At 53.1% G+C, this 25,996-nt stretch overlaps 1 protein-coding gene across 1 annotated transcript; it reads right to left on the reverse strand.

Annotated features, from left to right (window-relative positions):
* Positions 1 to 994: 994 nt before the first annotated feature.
* Positions 995 to 21,915, reverse strand: LOC144732384 (sodium-dependent neutral amino acid transporter B(0)AT1-like). The gene is made up of 12 exons (XM_078613888.1): positions 21,176 to 21,915; positions 17,273 to 17,413; positions 15,826 to 15,963; positions 10,707 to 10,888; positions 10,113 to 10,223; positions 8,675 to 8,787; positions 7,922 to 8,050; positions 7,291 to 7,447; positions 6,330 to 6,534; positions 5,652 to 5,811; positions 3,735 to 3,897; positions 995 to 3,082 (listed from the first exon to the last, which is right to left on the reverse strand). The coding sequence occupies exons 1-12, from the start codon at positions 21,363 to 21,365 to the stop codon at positions 2,813 to 2,815; spliced, it is 1,959 nt and encodes a 652-aa protein (XP_078470014.1). The 5' UTR covers positions 21,366 to 21,915; the 3' UTR covers positions 995 to 2,812.
* Positions 21,916 to 25,996: the final 4,081 nt, after the last annotated feature.

The following is a 25,996-nucleotide window of genomic DNA, read 5'->3' on the forward strand; positions in this document are numbered from 1 at the left end:
GAATATGGGTGGCCAGCACCACGCCCGGCTGCCTTTGTCTATCCAGTGGCGGTTTACACACCGCATCAGGTATTCATTTGATGCTGAGTGGACCTAGGGGAGGCCCAGGAGAACCACCAACACACATAACACAAGCATAGCTGGGCTCCTGTAATCAAGGAGGATGGAGTTGCAGAGAAGCAGCTGTGTAATTGTTATTTTTTTTTGTTTACCCAGGAAAGCATCACCGAGGCTCAAGACCGTTTCATGGAATTGTTCAGCATTAGGATGTTTGGCAAATACCAGTGACATGACATTGTGCGGTTTAAATTTTGATTTAAAGCTTTCGTGACTGCAGGGATTCATATTCTTGGTTCTTTCGGTAAAGTCACGTAGAAGGGAAACAATAAAATAATAAAAATATAAAACAATAAAATTCTCACGACGTTTCGACTGCAACACAAGCAATCATCATCAGGTGTGAAAACCACAGCAAGAACATTTTCTCACACCTGACGATGATTGCTTGTGTTGCAGTCGAAACGTCGTGAGAATTTTATGGTTTTATAATTTTATTATTTTATTGTTTCCCTTCTACGTGACTTTACCGAAAGAACCAAGAATATTGTGTGGTTTGTTTGTTTTTGTGGCTATGGGAGAAATTTTGGGAATTTGGAGGGAATCGACGCAGAACAGAGGGAGAATGTACAAACCACACCCAGAAAGACCCCCGAGTCAGGAATCCAACTCAATAACTTCTTGATGTGAGGCCACAAGTATTACCACTGCAGCACCCTGCCGCAACCATCTGCAAATGTTCTATGAAGAAGGGCCATTTATCGAAATGTCGCCGATTTTTTGTTATCTATTTGTTTATTTTGAGACCACAGTGTTGTTGACGAGTGTGTTGAGTTTCTACACAAACTGTGTTTAGCCGTTGCACGGATGACAACGCTTTGCACTTAAGATTCTGACACCCTGAAGACGGAATGGGGATGTCGTTATTTGACAAATCTAAAGCTTTGAACGTTTATTTGGAATTCAAACACGACAAATGTTTTCAACATTTTGGTAAGATACGATTGAGTTTAAAGCCACTGGTTTTAGAAATGCATTTGCTGAAGCTAAATGCGTTTATGAAGATTTACAAAATGTGAAATCTCATGAAACATTGCACCACAGTTTGACTAACCGTTGCAGCACAAGAAGCTAAATAGAGAACATCAAAATAAGACGTATTACAAAGCAAGTAACGACATATCTAAACCTGTTAGTAGTGCAGATATGTGACAAAAATCAACACCGGATGGCATTCACTTCTGGCAGAAAGCATCATCATTGCGATGGGGCGCAGGTTTCGCGACGTGCCCATTTAAAAACATTGAGGGTAATAAGTCTCCCGACTTAAAAACGTCCCATGCTGCAACTAAAATGACATGCTGACGACGTGGATGACTTGGGAGAAATTTGGCGCGCTCTCGTACAGCCACACATCGCCTCTTCCATGACGTAAACACAGAAACGCCGGCAACGGATTCTGCCAACGGCACCGCAAGTTGGAGGATGTTCCACTCGCTACGCAGCTGCGCCAGGACGCCCCTCGTCAACGCTGCAAGTTCCCAGGCTATTTATTCCGGCCAGTCACGCGTGCGCCTTGCGCCACATCCGAATCAGAATCAAGTATTTTTCGTGGAGAAATCCGATGAGCTCTGAAGCTCTTTTTCACATGTCCAGTCGGGGCATGGGGTCAGAAAGGTGCAACAACAAGTTACAGTGGCACAGAGGGACGGTTGCCACTGTGGGTTCCTTGGATTAACTGCCTCTGGCAGACATTGGATATGATTGTCTGGAATCAGGCCACGATAATGATGGTGGATTATTTATGTTTGTGATGTCATCAGAGTCGCTGTCAGATTGCGTGTTGAGAGGTGAGGGGTTTTGCTTGTGGGTGGTGTTCGCACTCGGCGTTTGGTGCACATCAGGGCCAGCGTGAGGACGAGTAAGGTGGGTCATTTGCATGCTTATGGAATTAGTTCAGGCGTTAGTATCGGAGGACATTTGCTCCAGCGCCATTGAAAGCCAGGATTAGCGGTGTGCTGCTATGGGGAGAGTCAGCGGTTGTGCTTGAACCAAGCATAGGGTCATGTGCCCAGGCTTTCGGGTCATGTGTTAAGGCTAGTGCTAGGGTTAGACTTATGGAGAAAGTTGTCATCATTTTTAGTAGCAAGGCAGGTGATTAGAACACAATACTCACAATTACAACGCTTTACATTCACAACTGCTGCACCAGGGTCAATTTGGCTAATCATCTTCCACGGTGTATAAAATAGATACCACTTTGCGGGAAGTCGACGGGGGTCATTCTATGGGTAGACTGGTCCCTGCCATGTGAATGTGCTATTTGTGCCACAGAGACGAGTGCCGTCCGACCCTTTTCCAGTTCGCACCGCACGCTGCTCGCCACGGTGCGGTGACCCGACACATCACGTACCCGGGAGCTTCTTCTGGAACCTCAATTGAATCGGTGAAACAGAATTTGAGTTTCTTGAAGAAGCTTCCGGCACACGAAGCGAAATTTCGAACACCACGGCACAACCCGAAATCCCACTCGGAGAGCCGTACGCAGCACGACCGCGAGAACCTGCCTGGCAAGACGAGCACATTCCACCGTATTAATCGTTTTGAGCGGGAATCGAGACACCCTGACTTTGCACAATAACCAAGAGCAGTCAACGGCGCGATTTCCAAAAGTAAAGTTCGACAGGCGGAGTTGGCAGGGCGGCCCGTGACGCGCCCATCACGGTCTCCTCCCCCGGGGTGCGCGAAGCTCTCGTCACTCGTCGTCGGAGTTGCAGTAGATGGCGTTATCGTGGCCGGGCTCCACCTTGGCCTTCTCGAGGTCCAGGCCAGACCCGAGGCGCTCCTCGGAGTCGTCAGGCTTCGGCTCCTTGTCGCCGCGGCCGCCTTTGCGGCAACAGCGGCTGTACACGACGTAGACGATGGCCCAGCAGGGAATGACGAGGCTGGGCACGCCGGCGAGCAGCGCGATGACGAACACCACCCAGTTCGGATAGTCCTGGGTCTCCAGTGTGGGGAAGTCCACCTGCGCAGGGGGCGGCCACGCAGTGCACAGAAGAGGCTCTTTTCACCGAAGCGACGCGGCGCAAATGCTCGCGAGACCTGGGTCATCTAAATCGACGACCCATGTCTCACGGCCTGTTCTCCTATAACGCGTGTCTGTTTTCATAACGCGAATTGGATATAATGCAGATGCGAATTAGATATAACGTGATCGCGAACGGACTACGTCGCGTGAGTAGAAATAAACGGTCGTACGACTGCCTCGGCGTAGCACCGCACAAGGCAGTGGGATGCTGCTGGATCCTTCTAGATGCTACCCGTGCACCTCAGTCTTTGTTCGGCCTGCGTACCCATCTCACGTGTTATCGCGGACTATGCCTTACCCTACATTATATTTTATTCATTATAACGCGATTTTTCCATAATGCGGTGTTCTTCAGCAATGCTCCTACCGCTTTATAGGAGAACAGACTGTATTTTATTATTACTTTAGTGTCATTACGCCTGTTTACCCAGGATAGCCTCACTGTTCATGGAGAGTACGTATTCGCGCGTGCGCCCGTGTGTGCGTGCGCCCGTGTGTGCGTGCGCCCGTGTGTGCGTGCGCCCGTGTGTGCGTGCGCCCGTGTGTGCGTGCGCCCGTGTGTGCGTGCGCCCGTGCGTGCGTCACTCACGTAGTCCGGATTCCAGGAGGAGTAGGAGAGCGTCTGTGTGACTTGTGTGACGAAGTAGAAGATAAAGATGGCGAGCATGATGAGAGGGCTGAGGCCTCGCCACGCCACCTGCCAGAAGATGTTGGGCTTGTGTCCGATCATCCACTCGATGTCCCTGTTAAACCTGCGGCGCGTGTGGGTACAACAGCGCGGGGGAGCATTTAATCTCGGCAAACACACACACACGATGAACACAATCGCCGAGTGCGCTTCGGAGAAGTGTCTCACACGGTAGGGGGATGCTGCCGCACTGGAGCGGTCAGCACGCTGGACTTGCAATCTCGACTACCCCTGCTGATTGTCGCGACCCAGCAGTGTTTAATGGGCACTCAGCAATTAAGAGGTCGTACGGCAGCGTAACATCGTCGCACGAGCCGGGATGCTGCTGGATCCTTCTAGATGCTACCCACATGCCTCGATCTTTGCTAAGCCCGCATACGCATCTCACGTGTTATCACAGACTTTCAACAGACTAAAAATGACTGCATCACGGACATTGTGCGAGAGCCGGGGTACTATGGTACCCCGGGGTACCGCGATGAGGTTCAATTAATCCATTGGCAGGTCACGTGTGGTGGGGTAAAGTGTGGGTACTGCTACACGTCTTCCAAGACGTCTGATCAGCGTGAAGGAGGAGACGAAATGTGTTTTTTTTTCCCGCCAGCAGCGGCGAAAGCAAGAAATTCAACAATTGCCACCATTTACAACAAACGTTGCCGTGATGTCACCGGACCAGGATACCTATGACAGGATAATTAAATAATAAATGGACAGAGACAAAGCTCTGCTTCACCACGAACATCACAAACGCCTTGGTCCATCGGTCTGTGTGGACAGAGGTTTTAAAGTTGCGTCGTTTTGCCTGGTTACACCAATAATGCTAGAAGAGCAGCTTTGATATTTCAATGTTTTCCGTGGTTGAGCAGAACCTCGTGTATTTATTCTGGTCTTGCCACAAGAGTCGCATGTGGAATGGTGAAGGCCAGCTGGCAGGAGGGCACAAGTATTGTGGGACAACAGACCAGGGAGGACTGGCAGATGCACCGACTGCATTGCCAACTGCACCGACTCGGGATGCATTGACGGGTCGACGCTCGACTCGCCGCGAGCAGTGGTGTACTGTGGTTGACACGGGCCCTTTGCTCGATGGCGAAGAGAGGGAATGGCTGAGAGGCGTGAGGAGGGATCGTGGGCAAGTGGGAAGAGCAGCAGCAGCCGGCGTCGTTCCACCCCCACCCCTCTCTCTCCCCCCCAAGCTCTGCAATTCTCTACGTATGAAGGTGTTCTCGGCCAATTAATGAGTGTTTACATGTGGGAGGAAACTGGAGCGCCCGCAGAAAACCCACGCATGCAACACTCGTACAGACGCAACAGGCGGAGTCCACGTTTGCCATACTGCGTTCTCTTGGGGAGCCAGGGTACGGCACCTCTTCGGCGCCCACGGCAAGGGACTTTCACAACAGCGGTGAGTGATCCACAAACCCTCGCCGTTGCACCTCTACGGTGCTGGACTACAGGCGGCGACGTGCAGCATGGCCACTAGCGCCCGACGACATGGGCCTTACCCCCCGCCCAGCCGAATTTCCACCTTCTTTGTAGCCCGGGTCACGAGTGTCTCTGGCCAGTGCGCCACGCTGCAGTAGCACTGCCTGCACATGCGATCACAAGGCCACCGCTCCTTCACTTCCTATTCTAGCTGGATGGTTAAATAGAATTTCAGTAAGACGTCGCTGCCGGGATGGGTGCTGCTGGCCAGCTGTCGACGCGGTTTGTGCGTGGGTCAGCGGGGTCAGCGGGGTCAGCGGGGCGGGCGGGGTCAGCGGGGTCAGCGGGGCGGGCGGGGTCAGCGGGGTCAGCGGGGCAGGCGGGCGGGCGCACCTATCAATTCCGTAAACGTAGGACACTCCGACCATCTCGCAGAAGGCGATGATGAGCAGGGGGATGGAGCCAGCAAAGTTGTCGAACACGGTGAGCCAGTAGTTCCCAGCCTGGCTCACGAAGAGCAGCGCCACCAGCATTGAGAAGAGGCAGATGAGGCCTGCGGCAGACAAGAGGGTGACGGGGGAGGTCCATGGCAGACACGGATGTCAATTTTCACAGCAAACAACAGGCGAATGACAACCCCTATCTGGGGTGACCACCTCTCCTGGATTTCCCAGGGTGGACCTTGGGGAGGCAGCTGCAGCGCTGGGGAATCTGTTGCTCTTCTCTGGACAATAAAAGTCCCGGTGTCAGTTGTGTAACAACAACAACAATGATAATAATGGTACACCACTCAAGGCGATGCATTCACATGCACAACGTGTCCCAGTCGTTTGTACTTCGGAGGTGGCCACCCCATTCACAGCTGAACTCCGTTATATCCACTGGCACTCACTGATGACAGTGCACGCACCTCGGTGAAGTGTAAACATTCACTTTCAAAGACCTTCCCGTTATCCACTGCAGCCATGTTGAGTCTTGTATGTATTGTATGTATGTTGTATGTTGAACTTATTTCGCATTGGCCAAACGCTAATTCTCCGCAAGAATCCGTGGCCCGTGCCGTGCCCTCACCGGTGAGGACCTCCTTGGGCACGGACTTGGGGAAGATGCGGAGGTCCAGCAGCGGCGTGAGGACTCCCTCGATGTTGCCGAACATGGAGGAGAGGCCGAGGCAGAAGAGCATGATGAAGAAGAGCACGGACCAGAGCGGGGAAATGGGCATCTTGGTGATGGCCTCGGTGAAGACGATGAAGGCCAGCCCCGTGCCCTGCACTCCCTGCGCCACCGGGACACGAGCGCGCTCGGGATCCGCGCAATTCTTACAGCGCGAGGCTACCGTGGTGCCGTGTGTCGTGGACGAGTATAGTGTGCTAGTAAGGAGCGACAATGACTTGTAGTTTTACACAGTTAAGTGATTTTAGAGCATGTGCTCTTTCGTTGGCAAAGTTGAACCCTGATGCCACCGCACCATTCTCTTTGACGTTCACCTCATGCCATGCTGGCAGGACACATCGCGACACGTGTCACTTGCACCGCGCTGCGATGTGTCACGGTGTTGTCATGCCGCATCACGTGCGTGCATGAGACCGCCCATCGCGTGCCTCTTGACGTTGGATCCCAAATGCAGGCAGACGAGTGGGAGGGGAGCGGTGGTGCAGCGGTTAGCGCACGGTGCTACGAACCCGGCGACGCGAATTCGATTCCCGCTCATGGCCAACATCAGTGACGAAAATGTGAACCGGTCATGGGCCTCCCTAGGTCGACTCAGCCTTAAATGAGTACTGTACGTAATGCGGTGTGAAAACATCAGCACTGGGAATACAAAGGCGGCCGGAAGTGGTGCTGGCCGCCCACCCCCTCGTGTGCCCTGCCGGCCTTCAAAAGTTATCGCGAACAGCACTTGCACCATCAGTCTGTTAAAGACTGTACGAGGGATCTTTGTTGCGTTACACATACACACAGAATTAATCATATAAAATATGAGTGTAAAAAAAACAGAGGGAAGGGAAGACGGAGGGAGGGAGGGGCTCACCGTGCTCAGCAGGGTGTTGAGGTCACAAGTGTTGAGACTGAGCGAGGCGATGGTGTCCGGGTTCGTGCCGTTCAGGCTCTCCAGGATGGTGGAGTACGACGACTGCGTCACGTAGCCCTCGGGCAGGTCGAAGGTGTTTGTAAGCAACAAGATGTTACTGCATTCAGCACGAGGTCATTGCCACAAGGGGAGAAGTGTTATTCGAGAGAGTCGTGGCTGTGACGTCACACCCTGCCACTTGGTCACGTGACACCACCGCGGAGTTGTTCGCAGTTGTGCTGTGCATTTTCAGGTTGAATGTTCGACGTTTTGCTCCACATGCCAGGAGCTTTTGCAGGCACCGAACCGTCCATATACACTATGCAGTGCAATTCCAAAAAATCTAACGCAGTAGAAAAGCTGCTATTTGTTGGACCACTACAAGGAGAAATCCTTCCCGTTTTGTTCGGAGGAGGTGGACACGCAACCGATGCGTTCCATAATTGACTCTTGGGTTAGGCCAGGGAACGGTGACCAAATTTGTGCTGTTAAGACCCCCGCACCACCCGACACAGCCACACAAATTGAATTGTCCACAGAGCATCGGCTTGATGAATGTGTGACGCTCATCGCAGGGCTCCCGCTTTCTCGCCTGTCAAAGCAGGCGTTGAACTGCTCGGTGGCACGGAATCCGATGATGGAGTAGATGACGGTGGCGGCGTAGATGGAGGTGCAGGCGTTGATGATGGAGATGACCACGGCGTCGCGCTCGCAGTTGTTGCTGCGAACAGAGGAAAGGGTGGCTCAGAGGTCAGGGTGGCTCAGAGTGGAGCCATTGGCTACGTACGGTGCAAAAGAAGTTCAACGTACATACATACAAACAAAATATTACAATGAGAGGCAACAAGACAACACAGCTTCTGTCATTACAAGTCCGCATTCTGGCTTTAACATGGCCTAAAAAATTACAGCTTTTTCATAATTAACGTTTAATCTGGGCAATGTTTCTGAGTGGCGTTGACGCGATCCGTGATCGAAAATGACCACTGCGTTAATTTACACAGGAGGCAACCTTGGTGTTGTTTGCGAGCGAGCGAGTGAGCGAGAGATGTGCGGCGTGCACGTTGGGATGTGTCTTGGTTGCGAGTGGCGTTTCAACGCGAGGCACGGGGCCACGGCCGCGGTTTTGCTGAAGAAAAAAAGTGCGGAGGATAAGAGCCTGGGAAAATAGGGGAGGGGGTGTGGGGCGTGTGGGGGGCGCTTCTGTTATCGATTCACTCCTCTGGTAAAGCGGCGACTCAATGCGGCGTTTTCCCAGGCTGGGTAAAGGCTGTGGTGGTGGATTTTGGACTCGTGAGGTGAGAATTGTGCCACTGCCCCCCTGGCCGCCCACCCGCCGACTCACTGCACGGGGTTGTAGCTGGAGAAGGAGATGAGGCCTCCAAAGGCGAGCGAGAAGGAGTAGAAGACCTGCGTGCCGGCGTCCAGCCACGTCTGTGGGTTGGCTAGCTCGGAGATCTGTACGGAACGCATCACACAGGGGGGGGGGGGGGGGCAAGTGAAAGTATTTCTATTTTATCAGGTAACCTGGCCATAAATGATAGCTCAATGAAGTGGCTTGTCATGTGAATAATTATAGCCGCCAAATACTCTCTGTGGAGGGAAGAACCCGAGGACTTTGGATAAAAATCCACACGACCACGGGAGGAGAGACACCGCAAACTCCGAATATACAGCAGCAGGCGTCAGGGTGGGGATCGAACCGACGACCTCCTGTATACCAGGCGACGTAGTTAACATCTCGTCACCGTGGCGAGTGTAGTAACCATAGGAACAATCCTACCATGGACACTGCCGGTATTTCACGCTGCAGGCAGAATGTGTGGATCGAAGGCCTTTCTTTTCCAGGCACGCTTCACCATCTCGTCATCGCACAATAGCACGGCACCGCCGTGATACAACATGGCTACGGACGTAGCCCGAGAGGCGTTGCGCCCAGACCGTTGGGGCCACGTGGCATTGGAGAAGGAGCTTTTAAGAGAATGCTCCCCAAAACCCTTGGACTTAGCTCGGCCCTTATTAATGAGTGCACATTGAGACAGCGCTCTGGCTCGTTACCCGCACCGATATGCAGGCGCTGCTCGAATCTGCATTCATGGCCCTGCGGTGAACAGAAGTTAATAATTTCGACCAATGTTGGTAATGTCAAATCGTCAAAAATAGTCTCAAGGCATATTATTTGTGGGAGTTGTCCCGTTAATGCTTTATTAAGGGGCCGTTAATTGTTAAGTGGAGGAGATGTTTTATCTGTTTGGGCAACACTGTGTATGCGAGCGGTGTGAGTGGGCAGTGTGCGGATTCCACAACGGAATGTGGAACTTGTGCGCAATTAAAAAATGCCTCAAAATAAGTCAAATATCTCAGTGACACGAGCTGTTGGTGACAGCTCCACCCTCAGTACCATGCAGGGGGCGGTGTTGGCGGTGGCGAGATGTTAACTACCTCGCCTGGTATACAGAAGGTCCTGGGTTCGATTCCGATCCTGACACCTTTATATTTGGAGTTTGCATTTTCTCCCTGTGGTCACGTGGATTTTTATCGGGGTCCTCCGGGTTTTTTCTTCATTTAAAGCCAACATCATGCGTTTAAAGTATTTGGCTGCTGCTGTAATAAGCCACTTCGTTGGGGCTTGCATTTGTTGCCAGGTCACTTCTGAAAAATAGCTATTTAGCTCTGTGGGTTTTAACTGGTAAAATAAATAAAATACTTAGTTTATAGTTTAGTTTAGTTGCTCATGAAGGCTGAAAATCGGTCACCTCGGTTGCCAGGGGCTCGGGACTCACGTTGGGAGTGAAGAGGAAGATGATGCCGTCCACCGAGCCCTCCAAGGTGAGGCCACGGATGAGGAAAATGGTGAGCACCACGTAGGGCAGCGTCGAGGTGACGTAGACGGCCTGTGTGACAGGGGGACACAGCAGTGAAGCACCGCCCCAAACGAACGCCGCGCTCAGAATTGTTTTTTTGTCTTCGATGGAGCTGCACGCGAGCGCCCTGCACGCGAGAAGAGAGACTTAGTACCACAGCGTCTCATCTCAACGCATGTCAAAAGGGCACCCCCAGGGGCAGCTGTCCCTGTGGACATAAAGATGACGCAGCACCCGGTCTGCAAGTCGACATTCGTCCGCGCGACGATGACCGCCATGCCTGAGCGCAACCGAGTAACCGCCGGGCATGCAAGTGCGGCCTTCTCGCCTCACGTCCACCGTGAGGCAGACGACGCGTCGGATTTCACGCTCAATGCGCCCAACGGCAATAACCAGGACGGCCTACCGGGCGGGGAACACGCTGCTGCCGCTGCCTCCGCTGCTGCTGCTGCCGGGAGAGCGAGCGTGGCGGCCGTTGCGTTGACTTCTGGGGAAGGAGCGTGGCCCTCTCACCTTGCCTGTGGTCTCGATGCCGCGTATGGTGCACACGTAGACGACCGCCCACGCGCAAATGAGGCACAGCACGAGCCACCACTGCAGACCGCCCGCCGAGTCGATCTTGGGGGAGACGTTAAGCGTCTCGCGGTACCAGAAGTAGTCCGTGGGGGAGCTCTTGGCACATTCTGGGACTTGCTCTGCGCCACCGCACGTCACCATCGGTAACAAAAACATCGTCATCATTAAAACCACGATGAACCTGGTCGCTACCACCATAATCAGAGCCGGATTTAGACACTTCCTAAGGCTGGGGGGGGGAAGTCCCGAAATTCCAAGGTTTTTGAATAGGGACCCAGTTTAGTAATGACTACAAACATTCCATGTATTTTATCTGCTAAATATCAAGAAACAATTTTCAGGGTCTCAATGGGTGGGGGTTGTCGTCACTCACCCCCATCACCAACATCATCATCAATAACATCACAAACCCACCGCCATCATCAACACCAGCATTCCCACCATTGTCATCACCAATCTAATTTGGCTTTTTAAATTGTTGAATGAAAGACTGACATCTGGACTCATGGTGAGCGGTAATACGTTTTGGCAACTGCTGAAATATCTCATGTACAAGAGGCACTTCAGTGAAGAAAATAAAGCAGTAGAGCAGGCAATCAGGCATTGAATTGGCTGTCATGATTTATCACCCCCCACCCCCCTGAAATCTGATGAATTGGCACAAGTGGCCACGCATACGATTCAAGCTTTGTCTCATTCGTGTTCCTGCCGTCTCGGGGTCTCTCCTCTGTCTCGGTTATTCCGACAGCCTGAATGCATGCTCTTCGCATTCTTTGTAAATAATACATTCTTACACCGTTAAAGGCACTTCCAATTCGCACGGTTGGCCACGTACAGTGTGAGAGAATTTCAACGTACGTATATACAAGGCGTACGTCACTACATGCCCACTGACTACAAGAGGCATATTTTGGCCTACTCTTCCATAATGGGCCAGACATCTTGGAAGGGGAAGGAGTACCCACACCTTACCCCACCACACAACCAATTGACTGGCTGTGTTGACCCCACGTACTGTGCACCGCTGTGTGGACAAGGGCAGTGGTAGGAGGGGAGATTGAAGGGCCCCTGCAGCATCGCTTCAACAGCCGCGTCGGGAGATTGAACCGGTGACCAGCCGCACCTCCGATTAGCACGGTTGGCTACGTACGGTGAGCGAAGGAAGTTCAACACGCGTACATACAGACACACCACCTCTGGATTGCAAGTCCAGCGTGCTTGACCGCTACAGCACGGCAGCATCTCTTGCGCACTCGACACTTCGTTATACATCCAGAGCGGATGTTGCGATATCGTGTAACACGATTGTGCGTTCTTCACTGCAAGGCCCGCAGGCCACTGGCGGCCCCTGCCCCTGGTGGCCTTCAGCGCGGTCTCCTGATGTGCGGCCCCCACCAACAATACACAACGAGTGAACACTCCCCCCCATCTTCATCATCATCGCCATGCTGTCAAACCCAACAGTAGTTTAAAATGTGTGGCGACCCTCACGCTGATGATGCCTTGTCGGCGAAAATGCCCCCCCCCCTCCTCTGAAAATGAGTGAAGAACACTGGCGGACATCGCGCGTGTGTATGTCAGTGTGTGTGTGTCAGTATGTGTGTGTCTGTGTCTGGCAAAACAACCCCCTACCTGCTCGTGGTGCCGGATGGAAACGCTGTCGTGGGCAGTGCCGTGGGGGGAGCGCCAATTCCGATTGGCCTTTCCCCTCATGGCGTTTGTAGCCACCACAGCGGCCAAATGAGGGCTCTGGATGGGTGCGAGGGGCTGGTAACCCCTCCACCTTCAATTAACTACCACTAAACTACGAAGTAAAACATTTATTAAGCTTGTGCCGGAGGCCCCGGAGGGGACAGGCGTCGATGACGTCTCCTGACCAAACCCCATTTAGTGGATCCAGGATACTGAATCCTTACCCTCGGGGCTCCTCCAAAAACAACAAAAAACCACTGCGTATGGCCACGTGGAATGTTCGAACGCCCACTGCAGAGGAGAGGCTGCCACTCCTCTGTCGGGAGCTGGACCGGTACCGCCTGGATCTCTGTGGTATTCAGGAGGTCCGGTGGACCGGTTCTGGGTCCTGCCACCATGAGGGGTGGACGGTCCTCTACTTGGGGCATGAGACTGTCAAACAACAGGGTGTGGCTTCCTTCTGAATAAAAGAATGAAGGGGGTGTGGGAGCGTGGCGGTGAGGTGTGGGAAGCTGTAAGCCCCAGGCTACTTTGGGCTCGCCTTCCCATCAACCAGAGGTGAGGAGTGGTGGTCGTGGTTACTTATGCCCCCACTGAAGACGAACATCCATGGAGGGATGCAGGCAAGGCCGATGAGTCAGATCCCTTCTATGACGTCCTGTCACAAGTGCTAGCTAAAGTGGTCCCTCGGGATAGAGTCATCTTGTCGGGTGACTTCAATGCCCGAGTTGGTCATGATGCTGGCATCTGGTCTGGAGTCATTGGAAAGCATGGGCCAGATCATCTCAATAACAACGGCAGGAGGCTGCTAGATTTTTGTGCAGCCCATGGGCTTGTAATTACCAACACGCTGTTTCGGCATCGGCGCATCCCCACCACACCATGGATGCATGCCAGGTCCAAGCAAGAACATTTGCTGGACTAGATAGTGAAAGAACAGCGGATGTGGGCCATTGTCCTTGACACCAGGACCTACCGTGGAGCTGATCTGCCCACTAACCATCGACTTGTTATCTGTAAGATGCGCCTGTCATTCTTCGACTCCGGTGGTGGGTGTACACCCAGGACCCCATTCAAACCCTTAGTGGCATGGTCTCAGCTAGCTGATGAAAGTTACAAGCGAGAATTTCATCATCGCTTGCAGCTGGGGTTGGCATCGTCCCCCACTCCTCCTGATGTCGAGGGGAAATGGGCGAGGTTTAGGACTGTGGCTCATGCAGCTGCAATGGCTGCTACATCATTACAGAGGAATTGTTCAAGCTGGCTGAGAAAAAGCGACAGGCCCACTCTCATCGGCTACAGCATCCCACGTCGGAGAATGAGGAGGCTTACCGCAGCCTTCGCTAGGAGGTTCAGAGAGCCGTGAGATGCTGCAAGGATGGGTGGTGGTCGCGGGTTGCTGAGGAGATGGAGTCTGCCTCAATCGCCCGCGATCACAAATCGCTCTTTAACTCCATCAAAAAAGTAACCTGCAGCGCCACACCTATTACCATCATTAGGGGAATAAATAGTGATCCAATCTCCGACCCCCAGGAACAGGTTTGTAGATCTGCTTTATTGACCTTGTTAAGGCCTATGATACCATCAGTAGGTCTGGGTTCTGGGTTGTTCTTCATACTTTAGGAGTCCCTGACCCTCTGCTCACGATCATTAAGGACCTTCATGATGGTGAGCGGGCCCGGGTAAAACTACGTGGCCGGGAGTCAGAGCCATTCCCTGTACACCTTGGGGTGCGACAGGGATGTCCTCTGGCTCCCACATTATTTAAAATCTATTTTGACCACGTAGTTCGTGAAGCCTTAAATAGCTGTACCGGAGGAATTTCCATCTGATACAGATGCAATGGGAGGTTGATCGATGCCCGGGTGTGGTCAAGGGATGGCTCCCTATTGCTCAACCACGTTATGTATGCCGATGATCTGGTAATTGCTGCTCACTCACAGGAGGAGTTGGAGGCGCTGCTGCTGAACCTGGAGCTTGCGACCAAGAGGTGGGGCCTTACCATCAGCCCCACCAAAACTAAGCACCTGCCTGGGTATTTTGTACCATCGGACACTCCACCCCCACAACTCCCAATCGGAGATAGGGCAGTTGTGGAGAGAGTTGAGAGTTTCCCATACCTTGGCAGTGTGCTCATGACCAGCTCCGGTTTAACAGCGGAGGTCTCACTCTGAATCAGTCGAGCGGCATTATCTTTTCATCGGTTGCATAATGCTGTGTGGAAGCTACCTGGTCTCTCGCTCCACACGAAGCTTCAGGTCTTCTCGGCCACAGTCATTCCATCCTTTCTCTACGCTTGCGAAACGTGGGCCTCCCTAATGGAACATCTTCGCCGGTTAGAAACATTTAGGCTGGCCTGCCTACGATCCAACCTGGGTTTAACCAGGCTGGATTGTGTGAGGAGCTCACAAATCCTCGAAAAATCTGGACAAAGTCCCATTGGTGAGCTCCTCCGGCAGGCAAGGCTGCGTTGGCTGGGTCATGTAGCCCGCATGTCCAGCCACCGCATGCCTACACAGCTTTTGTTCGGCCGAATCGAGAGGGCAAAACGGGCGCGGCACGGGCTAGAGAAGAGATGGGGTGATGTGGTACAGGAGGATGTGGAGCTGAGTGGACTTGCCAATGACTGGTACCAGCGGTGTCAAGATCGGCCTCTGTGGCGGAGGCTCGTGAAGGACGCTACTGGGCAGTTTGAGGCAGTCGCTCTCGAACAACAACGGAGAGCGGAGGAACGACGCTCACAACAATCAGCAGAGCGCCGAGTGGCTAAAGCACAGCAAGTTGGTACAGTAGGGGGCAAAGGTGGTGCATCAGCCAGTAATCTCAGTTAGTCGACCCATGGCACCTGGATCTGCCCCGTGACCTCCTGCCGGCAGGCGTTCGACACTTCACGTGGCCTCAAGGTGCACATGGCCTGGCACAAGCGTCGTGGTGACGTCACCGCCACTTAGTAGCGAATGGCGGTTGTTGTTGTCGGTGTCTGTGTTGTGGGGAGCGGTGGTGCGGCGATTAGCGCGCTGTGCTACGCACCTCATGACCCGGGTTCGATTCCCGCTCACGGCCAAGACTAATGACGAATATGTGAACTCTGGGGCCTCCCCTAGGTCGACTCAGCCACGAATTGATTACCCGTTGCAATGAGTAAAGATCGCCACTAGAGAGGCAAAGTCAGCCGGGCGTGGTGCTGGCCACCCACCCCATCGTGTGCCACAGTGCCGGCCTTCACAGGTGCTGCTCGCTAACAGCACTTGCCCCGACAGTCTGTTTAAGGCTGTATGGGGGATCTTTGTCTTTGTTGTGCCGCTGCCCTCCACCGAGGCTCCCACTGGCTGCGGGAGGCGTGGAGGAGCGTGAGGCGCCAAACCTGTCTGATTGTCGTTGAGGGGGCAGTAGCTCCAGGGCAGGGGATCCTGGAACGAGTTGAAGAAGTACCACATGACCCAGCAGATGATGGTGTTGTAGTAGAGACCCACGAGCAGAGACACCAGCATGGAGGCGATCCCTGCACGCGGCACGGGCGGCAGCGTCGCGTACACTCCTCCTCATCGCCATCATCGCCATCATCAACGTCATCATCGCCATCATCAACGTCATTATCACCTACTCTTTGGGTCTTTCGGTAAAGTCACGTAGATAGAAAAATAAGAAAATAAGAAAAAATCACGACGTTTCGATCGCAACACAAGCAATCGTCTTCAGGTGAAAAAGTACAGTAGGCAGCCTGCTGAGGCAGGAAAATGATTATCATCATCACCATCATCAATGTCATCATTACCATCAATGTCATCGCCATCATCGTCATCATCACCATCATCAGCGTCATCATCACCATCGTCATCAATGTCATCAATACCATCATCAACGTCATCGCCGTCATCAATGTCATCATTACTAGCTTCATCAGGTGACCGCCAGATTTGTGAAGAAATCCTCCTGTTTCGTTCCTTAAATAGAGGGGTAGATGTGATGACGTCACTCGTGTGCCCTTCACGTGCGAGGGGGGCATCAGTGATCCCAGCCAACTTCACTGCAAGGCCCGCGGGCCACTGGTGGTCCTGGTGGCCTTTAGTGCGGCCCCTGACGTGCAGACCCCCAACAATACATGGATAGTGAAAACACCCCCCATCATCATCATCGTGCTGCTGTCAAACTCCCCAATATTTTCAAATGTGTGGCGGCCCTCACCACACTGATGATGTCTTACCGGCGAAAGTGGGCCCCCTCTGAAAACGAGTGAAGAACACCGGACTAGAAAGGCAGCCACTGTGGTCTGCGCTCCTTCGATGGAGGAGGAGGAACAGCAGCCACGACACGAACTCTCCTCTGCTGAGAGCGGCCAGCAGACCATGGCGTTGCCATTTAGCGAACGAACATTTCGCTGCTGTTCAACACGTAGGCTTTCGCGACCAATTAAACCAATATTGAAGACCATAGCCGGAGGATTTATTCGCAATTCTTCACCGGCGAAACGTCATGGTACTCGAATTGTAAACGTCGTTGTGGGTTTCCTCTCCAACACACAAGCGGTGTGTGCTGAAGCAGCAACTAATTGGCACGTTGTGTTTACGCGACAAACCTTACTTACTCATTGGCTGTGTCGGGCGGTGGGTGGCGGGTTTAACGACACAACATCTATACAGTATTTACGCGATCTAACCCAAAACCCCCCAAAAACCCCACATCATTATGGATATCGCTGCTGTCATACCGCCAGACCAGACTCGAAGGGCGTCGACCCCGCGAGTGAGGCCCGGGTCGGCGGACGAACCCTGCCCGACCCTCGTGCCGGTGGAGGCCACGGCCGCCCTTACCAACGCCGCCCAAGCCGCGGTGCACGGTGTTCCACACGCCCAGGCTCCCCTTGCGCATCCTCTGGCCGATGGCGAACTCCAGGTAGAGCAGAGGGATGCCCTCCAGCACCACGAGGATCAGGAACGGGATCATGAAGGCTCCTGCACGCAACGAAGACAAAGATCCCACCGGATGGCCTTCACAGACTGGCGGCTACCCGAGTTCGATTCCCGCTCACGGCCAACACCGGTGACGATTATCTGGACCGGTCATGGCCCTCCCCTAGGTCAAGTCAGGCTCAAATGAGTACCTGCTGCAGTGTGTAAACATCGCCACCGAGGAGACAAAGGCGGCGGGCGTGGTGCTGGCCACCCACCTCCTCGTGTGCCACTGTGCCGGCCTTCGCGAGTAGGTGGTGAGTAGGTGGTGAGTAGGCGGTGAGTAGGTGGTGAGTAGGTGGTGAGTAGGCGGTGAGTAGGTGGTGAGTAGGCGGTGAGTAGGTGGTGGTGAGTAGGTGGAGAGTAGGCGGTGAGTAGCGGTGAGTAGGTGTTGGGCAAGCCTTGAGTAGGTGGTGAGTAGGCGGTGAGTAGGTGGTGAGTAGGTGGTGAGTAGGCCGTGAGTAGGTGTTGGGCAAGCTTTGAGTAGGTGGTGAGTAGGCGGTGAGTAGGTGGTGAGTAGGCGGTGAGTAGGTGGTGGTGAGTAGGTGGTGAGTAGGTGGTGAGTAGGTGTTGGGCAAGCCTTGAGTAGGTGGTGAGTAGGCGGTGAGTAGGTGGTGAGTAGGCGGTGAGTAGGTGGTGGTGAGTAGGTGGTGAGTAGGCGGTGAGTAGGTGGCGAGTAGGTGTTGGGCAAGCCTTGAGTAGGTGATGAGTAGGCGGTGAGTAGGTGGTGGTGAGTAGGTGGTGAGTAGGCGGTGAGTAGGTGGTGAGTAGGTGGTGAGTTGGTGGTGAGTAGGTGGTGGGTAGGTGGTGAGTGAGTGGTGAGTAGGTGTGAGTCGGTGGTGAGTAGGTGGTGAGTAGGTGGTGGTGAGTAGGTGGTGAGTAGGCGGTGAGTAGGTGGTGAGTAGGCGGTGAGTAGGTGGTGAGTAGGCGGTGAGTAGGTGGTGGTGAGTAGGTGGTGAGTAGGTGGTGAGTAGGTGGTGGTGAGTAGGTGGTGAGTAGGCGGTGAGTATGTGGTGGTGAGTAGGTGGTGGTGAGTAGGTGGTGGTGAGTAGGTGGTGAGTAGGCGGTGAGTAGGTGTGAGTAGGCGGTGAGTAGGTGGTGGTGAGTAGGTGGTGAGTAGGTGGTGGTGAGTAGGTGGTGAGTAGGTGGTGGTGAGTAGGCGGTATTTTGGAAGCATTGCCTAAGGATCCGCACGGAGCGTGTGGTGGCATTGTGGTGAATTGGCTGCTAAGGGGTAAGACGCTTCTTACGATCGGATTCGGAGTGACGGCGGCTCAGCTCGGCCTTGAGCCGCCCCGTGACGGTGCTCAGAGGCGGCTCGAGGTAAGCGTGGCTCTGAGTCGGCTCACCTGAGACAGAGCCACGAGCCTGTGCCGAGTCGCGGCGTAGAATCGGTGTGTGTGCTATCGAGATGCCCGTGAACCAGTGGGGGTGTTGGGGGGATTACTTTTGTTCGTGATGTACAAAGTAATGCGTTAACTGAGTCGAAGCGGTGGTGTAGTAACAAGGTTATAATCAGTGGCGTAGTAAACTGTATTATCAGCTCAGGGGGTGCGGCAATCAGTCAAATGGGGCCCCAATATTTGATTTGTCTCGCACGGTCGCTCCTATGCTGTTCTATATCGCGGCTGCTGTTGCTTAATCACATCATAATTACGCTCACGGGCTCGAACATTTCACGCTGTAGGGGCGCTCCGTCCCTACAGCGTTACACACGTCCACGCAGACACAGACACACTGCACGCGCGCTCGGCTGCTGAATGTGTACACGGCGGGGAGTCAATAATCTCTCCTCTCATTTGAGAATGTATCCTGGAGGAATCCCATGAGCTCTAAAGCTCTTTGTTGTCACAGATGTCCAGCAGGACATCATTTCCACGACCTCCCGGGGAGTTGAAACGGGTGACCCCCGAATGCCTCGTAGAGTGAGCTAAACATCACACGACCGCGGCCGCCAGTCCACCGTGAAGTGAGGGGAGAGACGTTTCATGCCGCAGCTTGCGCGGCGACGTCGAGCGAGCGACGCGGCACGCGGGGCACCGCGGGGTGTCGCCTGCCCCGGGGTGTGGGCCCCTCCACCTGCCCAGCTGCCCAGCTGGCCACCCGTGTGCCCCAAGGCGTGCGCCCGTGAGACGTCGCCTCTCGCTCCGGGCTCTCGTGCCGCGTCTTCGAGGAGTCCGCAGCGTGGAGCGTTCTCAGAGCGACGGGGCCCAGACGCCGCCGCCGCCGCCGCATACCCCGCGGGGCACAACAACACGGCCACCACTGCCGGGCCTTGAGATACTCGGCAGCTGCGGCCCTCACCACCTGGCAGCATCAAATATCTTGCCCAATCGTCCTCCTGGCCAACTCGCTTTGAGGGGTCGTGAATGTGGCATCAATGGCACTCGCACATCCACGCCTGCGCAGTAATTCACGATGCAACAACGATCGTGAAGCCATCTCAACCGCAGAGGGGTCGCCTGAGAGCAGCGCTTCTTGTTAAGCTGCGGTGCGTCTCGCTCCCCAGGGGGTGCATCAGGCACCCCCTGGGGGTGCGAGACGTGGCCACGTTTGTCTAGAAGGTAAATCATCGAAACACTAATTAAACACGGGCACGTAAGTAACAAATTACTTTGTTTCATCAAACCCTGTGTGCAGTTATTAACATTGTACACTGTTGTAATGATCGAGAATCAAAGGGGTGCAAGGCTGCAGCAAAGGTTAAGTAGAAGCATTGCCTTAGAGAAATCCACGCACACGCGTTATGGACTGGCTGATTACGGAAAGTGAGTAGTGGGGCAGTGGTTAGCGCGCTACGCTATCAGGCCGGCGTCCTGAGCTCGATCCCCGGCCAAGGCTAACGGCAGTGGCCGCTGATATTGTAAATCGATCCTCAGCGCCACCACCCCACACTGACCGGCGCGACGTATCAGGAGATGTATTTATTTATTAGCATGGCCACTCGTTCAAGCAGAAGTGCAGTGACGCAGGTCTGTACATTCTGTTGATTTATTGCAGAGATTAAACCATGGGCTGTGCGTAGCTGAGTGGTTGATGCCGATCTCACCACAAAAGCCGGCGAGACTGAAAATGAATCGAATACTAAGACTTGCAACGATAGCTTTACGAAACCCCAAAGGTGAACAGTAAAACACTGCGCGACAAGAGACACCTTAGACTTGTTTTAGAGTTGAATGGAAATCCATTCAGCTTTGCGCAGCATGGTATCGCAACCCTGACCGCGGTGGCGAGATGTTAACTGCCTCGCCTGGTATACAGGAGGTCGTGGGTTTGATCCAGAACCTATATTTGGAGTTTGCGTGTCTCTATCCCCGTGGTCGGGTGGATTTTCTCCGGGTCCTCCGGTTTTCCCCTCCACATTTGGAATCAACATCCCGCGTTTAGAGTATTTGGCTGCTATATATTTCCACGTGATAAGCCACTTCGTTGAGCTATCATCTGTGGTCAAAGTTGCTTCTGAAAAAAGAGCTGCGTAGCTCAGTGGGCCTTACCTGGTGAAATAAAAACATGTTTTAGTTTAGACCACAGCGACAAGGCGAGGGCCAGTGGTCAGCATGGTCATCACGGTGGCCTGCATCTCTCGTGCAGCCCGGAGGACACGCGTGTGTGCGTGCGTGTGTGTGTGTGCGTGTGTGTGTGCACGTGTGTGTATGCGTGTGTGTGCGTGTGTGTGTGCACGTGTGTGCGTGTGTGTGTGCACGTGTGTGCGTGTGTGTGTGCTTGTGTGTGTGCGTGTCCACGCGTGCGTCCCATAACACTCACCTCCGCCGTGGCTCTGGCACAGGTAAGGGAAGCGCCACACGTTGCCGAGCCCCACCGAGAAGCCGACGCAGGTGAGCATGTACTGCGTCTTGTTGTCCCACTTGGGCCGGTCGCCGGCCGTGTCCTTCTCCCGCTCGTCGAGCTCGGCGTAGCTGGGCACGTGCAGGTCCATCTCCTCTCCGCACCCCATGGCTGCCCCCCCCCCCGCTCAGCCGATGGCTCCCGAGTGAATCTCGCCGCCGCCGATCACCGCCGCTGCGGGGACCTCTCGCTGGACGTTCGGGGGACGGGAGCGGGGCTCGCAGGAGGGGGCGCTGGGTTGTGAGCGCGCCTCGCTGCTCGTACAGTCCCTTAATTTCCTATCGCTGATACGATGACAACAATAACTGTCGCTCGTCAATTCTAGTCGTGTAATTTGTCGGCCGAGATGTAGGGAGCGTGCCTATGAAGACTCGCAGCTCCGCGCGTGTATATATCTGTATCACGAGAGATACGTGATTATGCAAGCAGAGTTGGTGGCTGCTGTCAGAGCTGACGCCGGTGTCGCACGCGGCTGCCGCTGGCTCTGGCCGACCCCGCGAGGCTGATCCGCGCTGTAATTCGCTGGGGACCCGGCGACCTCAAACGATCCGCGACGATCTTTGCCCCCACTTTTTATTCTTCTTCTGCTCTCTCGCCACCGACATCAGCATTAATCACTCGTCTCTGGCGCACGAACACGTGGCACTCGCACGCCACCACCGCTACGCCCAAGTGAGCCAATCACTTGTTTTTTAGAACCGCGTTTATTGCTTTGGTGGCGGGGCGGGGGGGGGGTCGATGCGAGTGCTCGCGTTTCTCACCTCGTTCGAAGCCCCCGTGTCAAACGCTTCCCATAATCAACCCCCCAGGCTTGGCCAAATGAGTTGCCACTCTTTGGGAACTCATAAGTGGCCGTGGTATGGACCGGATTCCAGCGTGGAAAATGTGCTTCCATCTTCCGCTGGCTTTGGGTCAAGAGCAGACACGTGGACCATCCCGTTGCGTGATCCGGCAGAGAGACACCTTGGGCCCATCAGCTATCTCGTTGTCGAAGCAACACAACCGAACCCATTGCACGCTCTGTAGCCAAGCAAGAATGTGTAATAATACTGAGAGACATGAAGAGGAACGCATAGACGAGAGAGGGTACACCACTTTAAAACGGAACTTAATTAGAAGTCAATTGGGCGTGGGTGGGACAAGTGGCGGCGAGGAGGGATGATGGACGATGGCCAAGGGTGTTGATGAGGCTGCAGCCCATGGAGGGAACTCGTCAGGGAAAACGCCCTCAGAGGAGACGGAGCGATGAAATCAGCTTCTGTGCGCGTGCTTTGTGGATGGTGAACATCGCTCGTTCGCGGGAGATGGCGGTAGCTTAGCCACAGATCTCTCCTTTCTTGCTATGTTGGGATGTTCTCCCTCCGAGTGTCTAAGCCAGGCACGGCAACCCGACTTACTTCGCTGAGCTGCACAAAGGCTCAGATAATCGGGGTTCATTTTCTACATCTGCGCCACTCCACTTATCCGGGAAAAGCTTGGATAACGGAATACACCAAAACTAGTGTTTCATTGTAATCTCCAGCTAAGGCCCACCGAGATATATAGCTACGTTATAGAAGCGACCTGGCCACAAACGATAGCTCAAATAAGTGGCTTATCGTGTGGAAATGTATAGCAGCCAAATACTCTAAACGCAAGATGTTGATTCAAAATGTGGAGGGAAGAACCGAAGATCCAAAGAATAATCCACGCGACCACGTGGAAGGAGGGCGCGCAAACTCCAACTATACAGGCGCCAGGGTCGGGATCGAACTCTGCTGTATATCAGGCGGAATCGGCGCTTGGATGTTGTGGATTAGTGAAGATTGCTTCGGGGAAATGGTCGACGGGAGGCCTGGGCAATAGGTGTGGAGAAGGGACACGTTTTGGAGAGAAAAATGCGAAATGCCGTACAGAAAAGCCACGAGACGATCTTAATTTTGGAGCTTTCGTGACTGCAGGAATTATTCTTTGGTTCTTTCGGTTAAGTCACGTCTAAAAATAAAATAATAAATTAAAATAATAGCGACGTTTCGATTGCAACACAAGCAATCATAATCAGGCATAAAAGAAATAGCAATTAAAATCTAACTAGAAAACTATAGACAGACATACAAGCAGACAGACGTCACAAGGACACACAGAGAGAGGACACATATCGGCACAGAGAGAGGGGTCGTTTCTGTGACGGTCCCTTAAATATAGAGAGGGGGGGCGGGGACGGAGAGAGGGAGGGGGCAGAGAAAATTAGCATATCAATGAGTGGACGGCAACGTGTTGCTGCTGCGCAAGTAAGATGACGACGTGGCACGGCACACAAGCTTGAAAATTAGGAGAAAGTCACACTAAAATTAAATAACCTCGCAAAATATCGATCACATTTCGATATTTTGCGAGGTTATTTAATTTTAGTGTGCCAAGCGTTAAGATTATAATTGCCGGGCGGGCCGCGTGTGCGTGCGCGTTGCTCCATTGCCGTGCACCGCGCATGTGATCGCACGGCGGGGAAGCGGCGATGCCGCATCCAGCACGCTCAGTTGCGTCCACGCTTCATTCATTGATGCGTTGCCACTAGTTCAGCAACTGCACCCCAACCCCGCCGTGCCCTGTGAGTAAAGAGGCGTTAACAGGCCAGTTGGGCCACGCCGCACACAATTCACCTTGGATTTTAAAAGAGTTGACTATACAGGTGTGAGGGTGTTGACTATGCAGGTGTGTGGGTGTTGACTATGCAGGTGTGTGGGTGTTGACTATACAGGTGTGTAGGTGTTGACTATACAGGTGTGTGGGTGTTGACTATAGAGGTGTGTAGGTGTTGACTATACAGGTGTGTGGGTGTTGACTATACAGGTGTGTGGGTGTTGACTATAGAGGTGTGTAGGTGTTGACTATACAGGTGTGTGGGTGTTGACTATACAGGTGTGTGGGTGTTGACTATACAGGTGTGTGGGTGTTGACTATACAGGTGTGTGAGTGTTGGCTATACAGGTGTGTAGGTGTTGACTATACAGGTGTGAGGGTGACTATACAGGTGTGTGGGTGTTGACCATACAGGTGTGTGGGTGTTGACTATACAGGTGTGTGGGTGTTGACTATACAGCTGTGTGGGTGTTGACTATACAGGTGTGTGGGTGTTGACTATACAGGTGTGTAGGTGTTGACTATACAGGTGTGTAGGTGTTGACTATACAGATGTGGGGGTGTTGACTATACAGGTGTGTTGGTGTTGACTATACAGGTGTGTGGGTGTTGACTATACAGGTGTGTAGGTGTTGACTATACAGGTGTGAGGGTGTTGACTATACAGGTGTGTGGGTGTTGACTATACAGGTGTGTGGGTGTTGACTATACAGGTGTGTGGGTGTTGACTATACAGGTGTGTGGGTGTTGACTATACAGGTGTGTTGGTGTTGACTATACAGGTTTGTGGGTGTTGACTATACAGGTGTGTGGGTGTTGACTATACAGGTGTGTGGGTGTTGACTATACAGGTGTGTGGGTGTTGACTATACAGTTGTGTGGGTGTTGACTATACAGATGTGTGGGTGTTGACTATACAGGTGAGTTGGTGTTGACTATACATGTGTGTGGGTGTTGACTATACAGGTGTGTGGGTGTTGACTATACAGGTGTGTGGGTGTTGACTATACAGGTGTGTGGGTGTTGACTATACAGGTGTGTGGGTGTTGACTATACAGGTGTGTGGGTGTTGACTATACAGGTGTGTGGGTGTTGACTATACAGGTGTGTTGGTGTTGACTATACAGGTGTGAGGGTGTTGACTATACAGGTGTGAGGGTGTTGACTATACAGGTGTGTAGGTGTTGACTATACAGGTGTGTGGGTGTTGACTATACAGGTGTGTGGGTGTTGACTATACAGGTGTGTGGGTGTTGACTATACAGGTGTGAGGGTGTTGACTATACAGATGTGTGGGTGCTGACTATACAGGTGTGTTGGTGTTGACTATACAGGTGTGTGGGTGTTGACTATACAGATGTGTGGGTGTTGACTATACAGGTGTGTAGGTGTTGACTGTACAGGTGTGAGGGTGTTGACTATACAGGTGTGTAGGTGTTGACTGTACAGGTGTGAGGGTGTTGACTATACAGGTGTGTAGGTGTTGACTATACAGGTGTGTGGGTGTTGACTATACAGGTGTGAGGGTGTTGACTATACAGATGTGTGGGTGCTGACTATACAGGTGTGTTGGTGTTGACTATACAGGTGTGTGGGTGTTGACTATACAGGTGTGTAGGTGTTGACTATACAGGTGTGAGGGTGTTGACTATACAGGTGTGTGGGTGTTGACTATACAGGTGTGTGGGTGTTGACTATACAGGTGTGTGGGTGTTGACTATACAGGTGTGTTGGTGTTGACTATACAGGTTTGTGGGTGTTGACTATACAGGTGTGTGGGTGTTGACTATACAGGTGTGTGAGTGTTGACTATACAGGTGTGTGGGTGTTGACTATACAGTTGTGTGGATGTTGACTATACAGATGTGTGGGTGTTGACTATACAGGTGAGTTGGTGTTGACTATACATGTGTGTGGGTGTTGAATATACAGGTGTGTGGGTGTTGACTATACAGGTGTGTGGGTGTTGACTATACAGGTGTGTGGGTGTTGACTATACATGTGTGTGGGTGTTGACTATACAGGTGTGAGGGTGTTGACTATACATATGTGTGGGTGCTGACTATACAGGTGTGTTGGTGTTGACTATACAGGTGTGTGGGTGTTGACTATACAGGTGTG

This window comes from Lampetra planeri, chromosome 42, assembly GCF_965212315.1.
Source record: "Lampetra planeri chromosome 42, kcLamPlan1.2.h2, whole genome shotgun sequence".
Classification (NCBI taxonomy): domain Eukaryota; kingdom Metazoa; phylum Chordata; class Hyperoartia; order Petromyzontiformes; family Petromyzontidae; genus Lampetra; species Lampetra planeri.

Bases quoted from the DNA above. Each gene is read 5' to 3' on its own strand.
- LOC144732384 (XM_078613888.1), bottom strand. From the start codon at position 21,365: ATGGGGTGCGGAGAGGAGATGGACCTGCACGTGCCCAGCTACGCCGAG. The intron at 17,414-21,175 runs GTGAGTGTTATG...CGTTGCGTGCAG, and splicing joins GTGCCAGAGCCACGGCGGAG to GAGCCTTCATGATCCCGTTC. The intron at 6,535-7,290 runs GTGAGCCCCTCC...CCGGTGGCGCAG, and splicing joins TCAACACCCTGCTGAGCACG to GGAGTGCAGGGCACGGGGCT.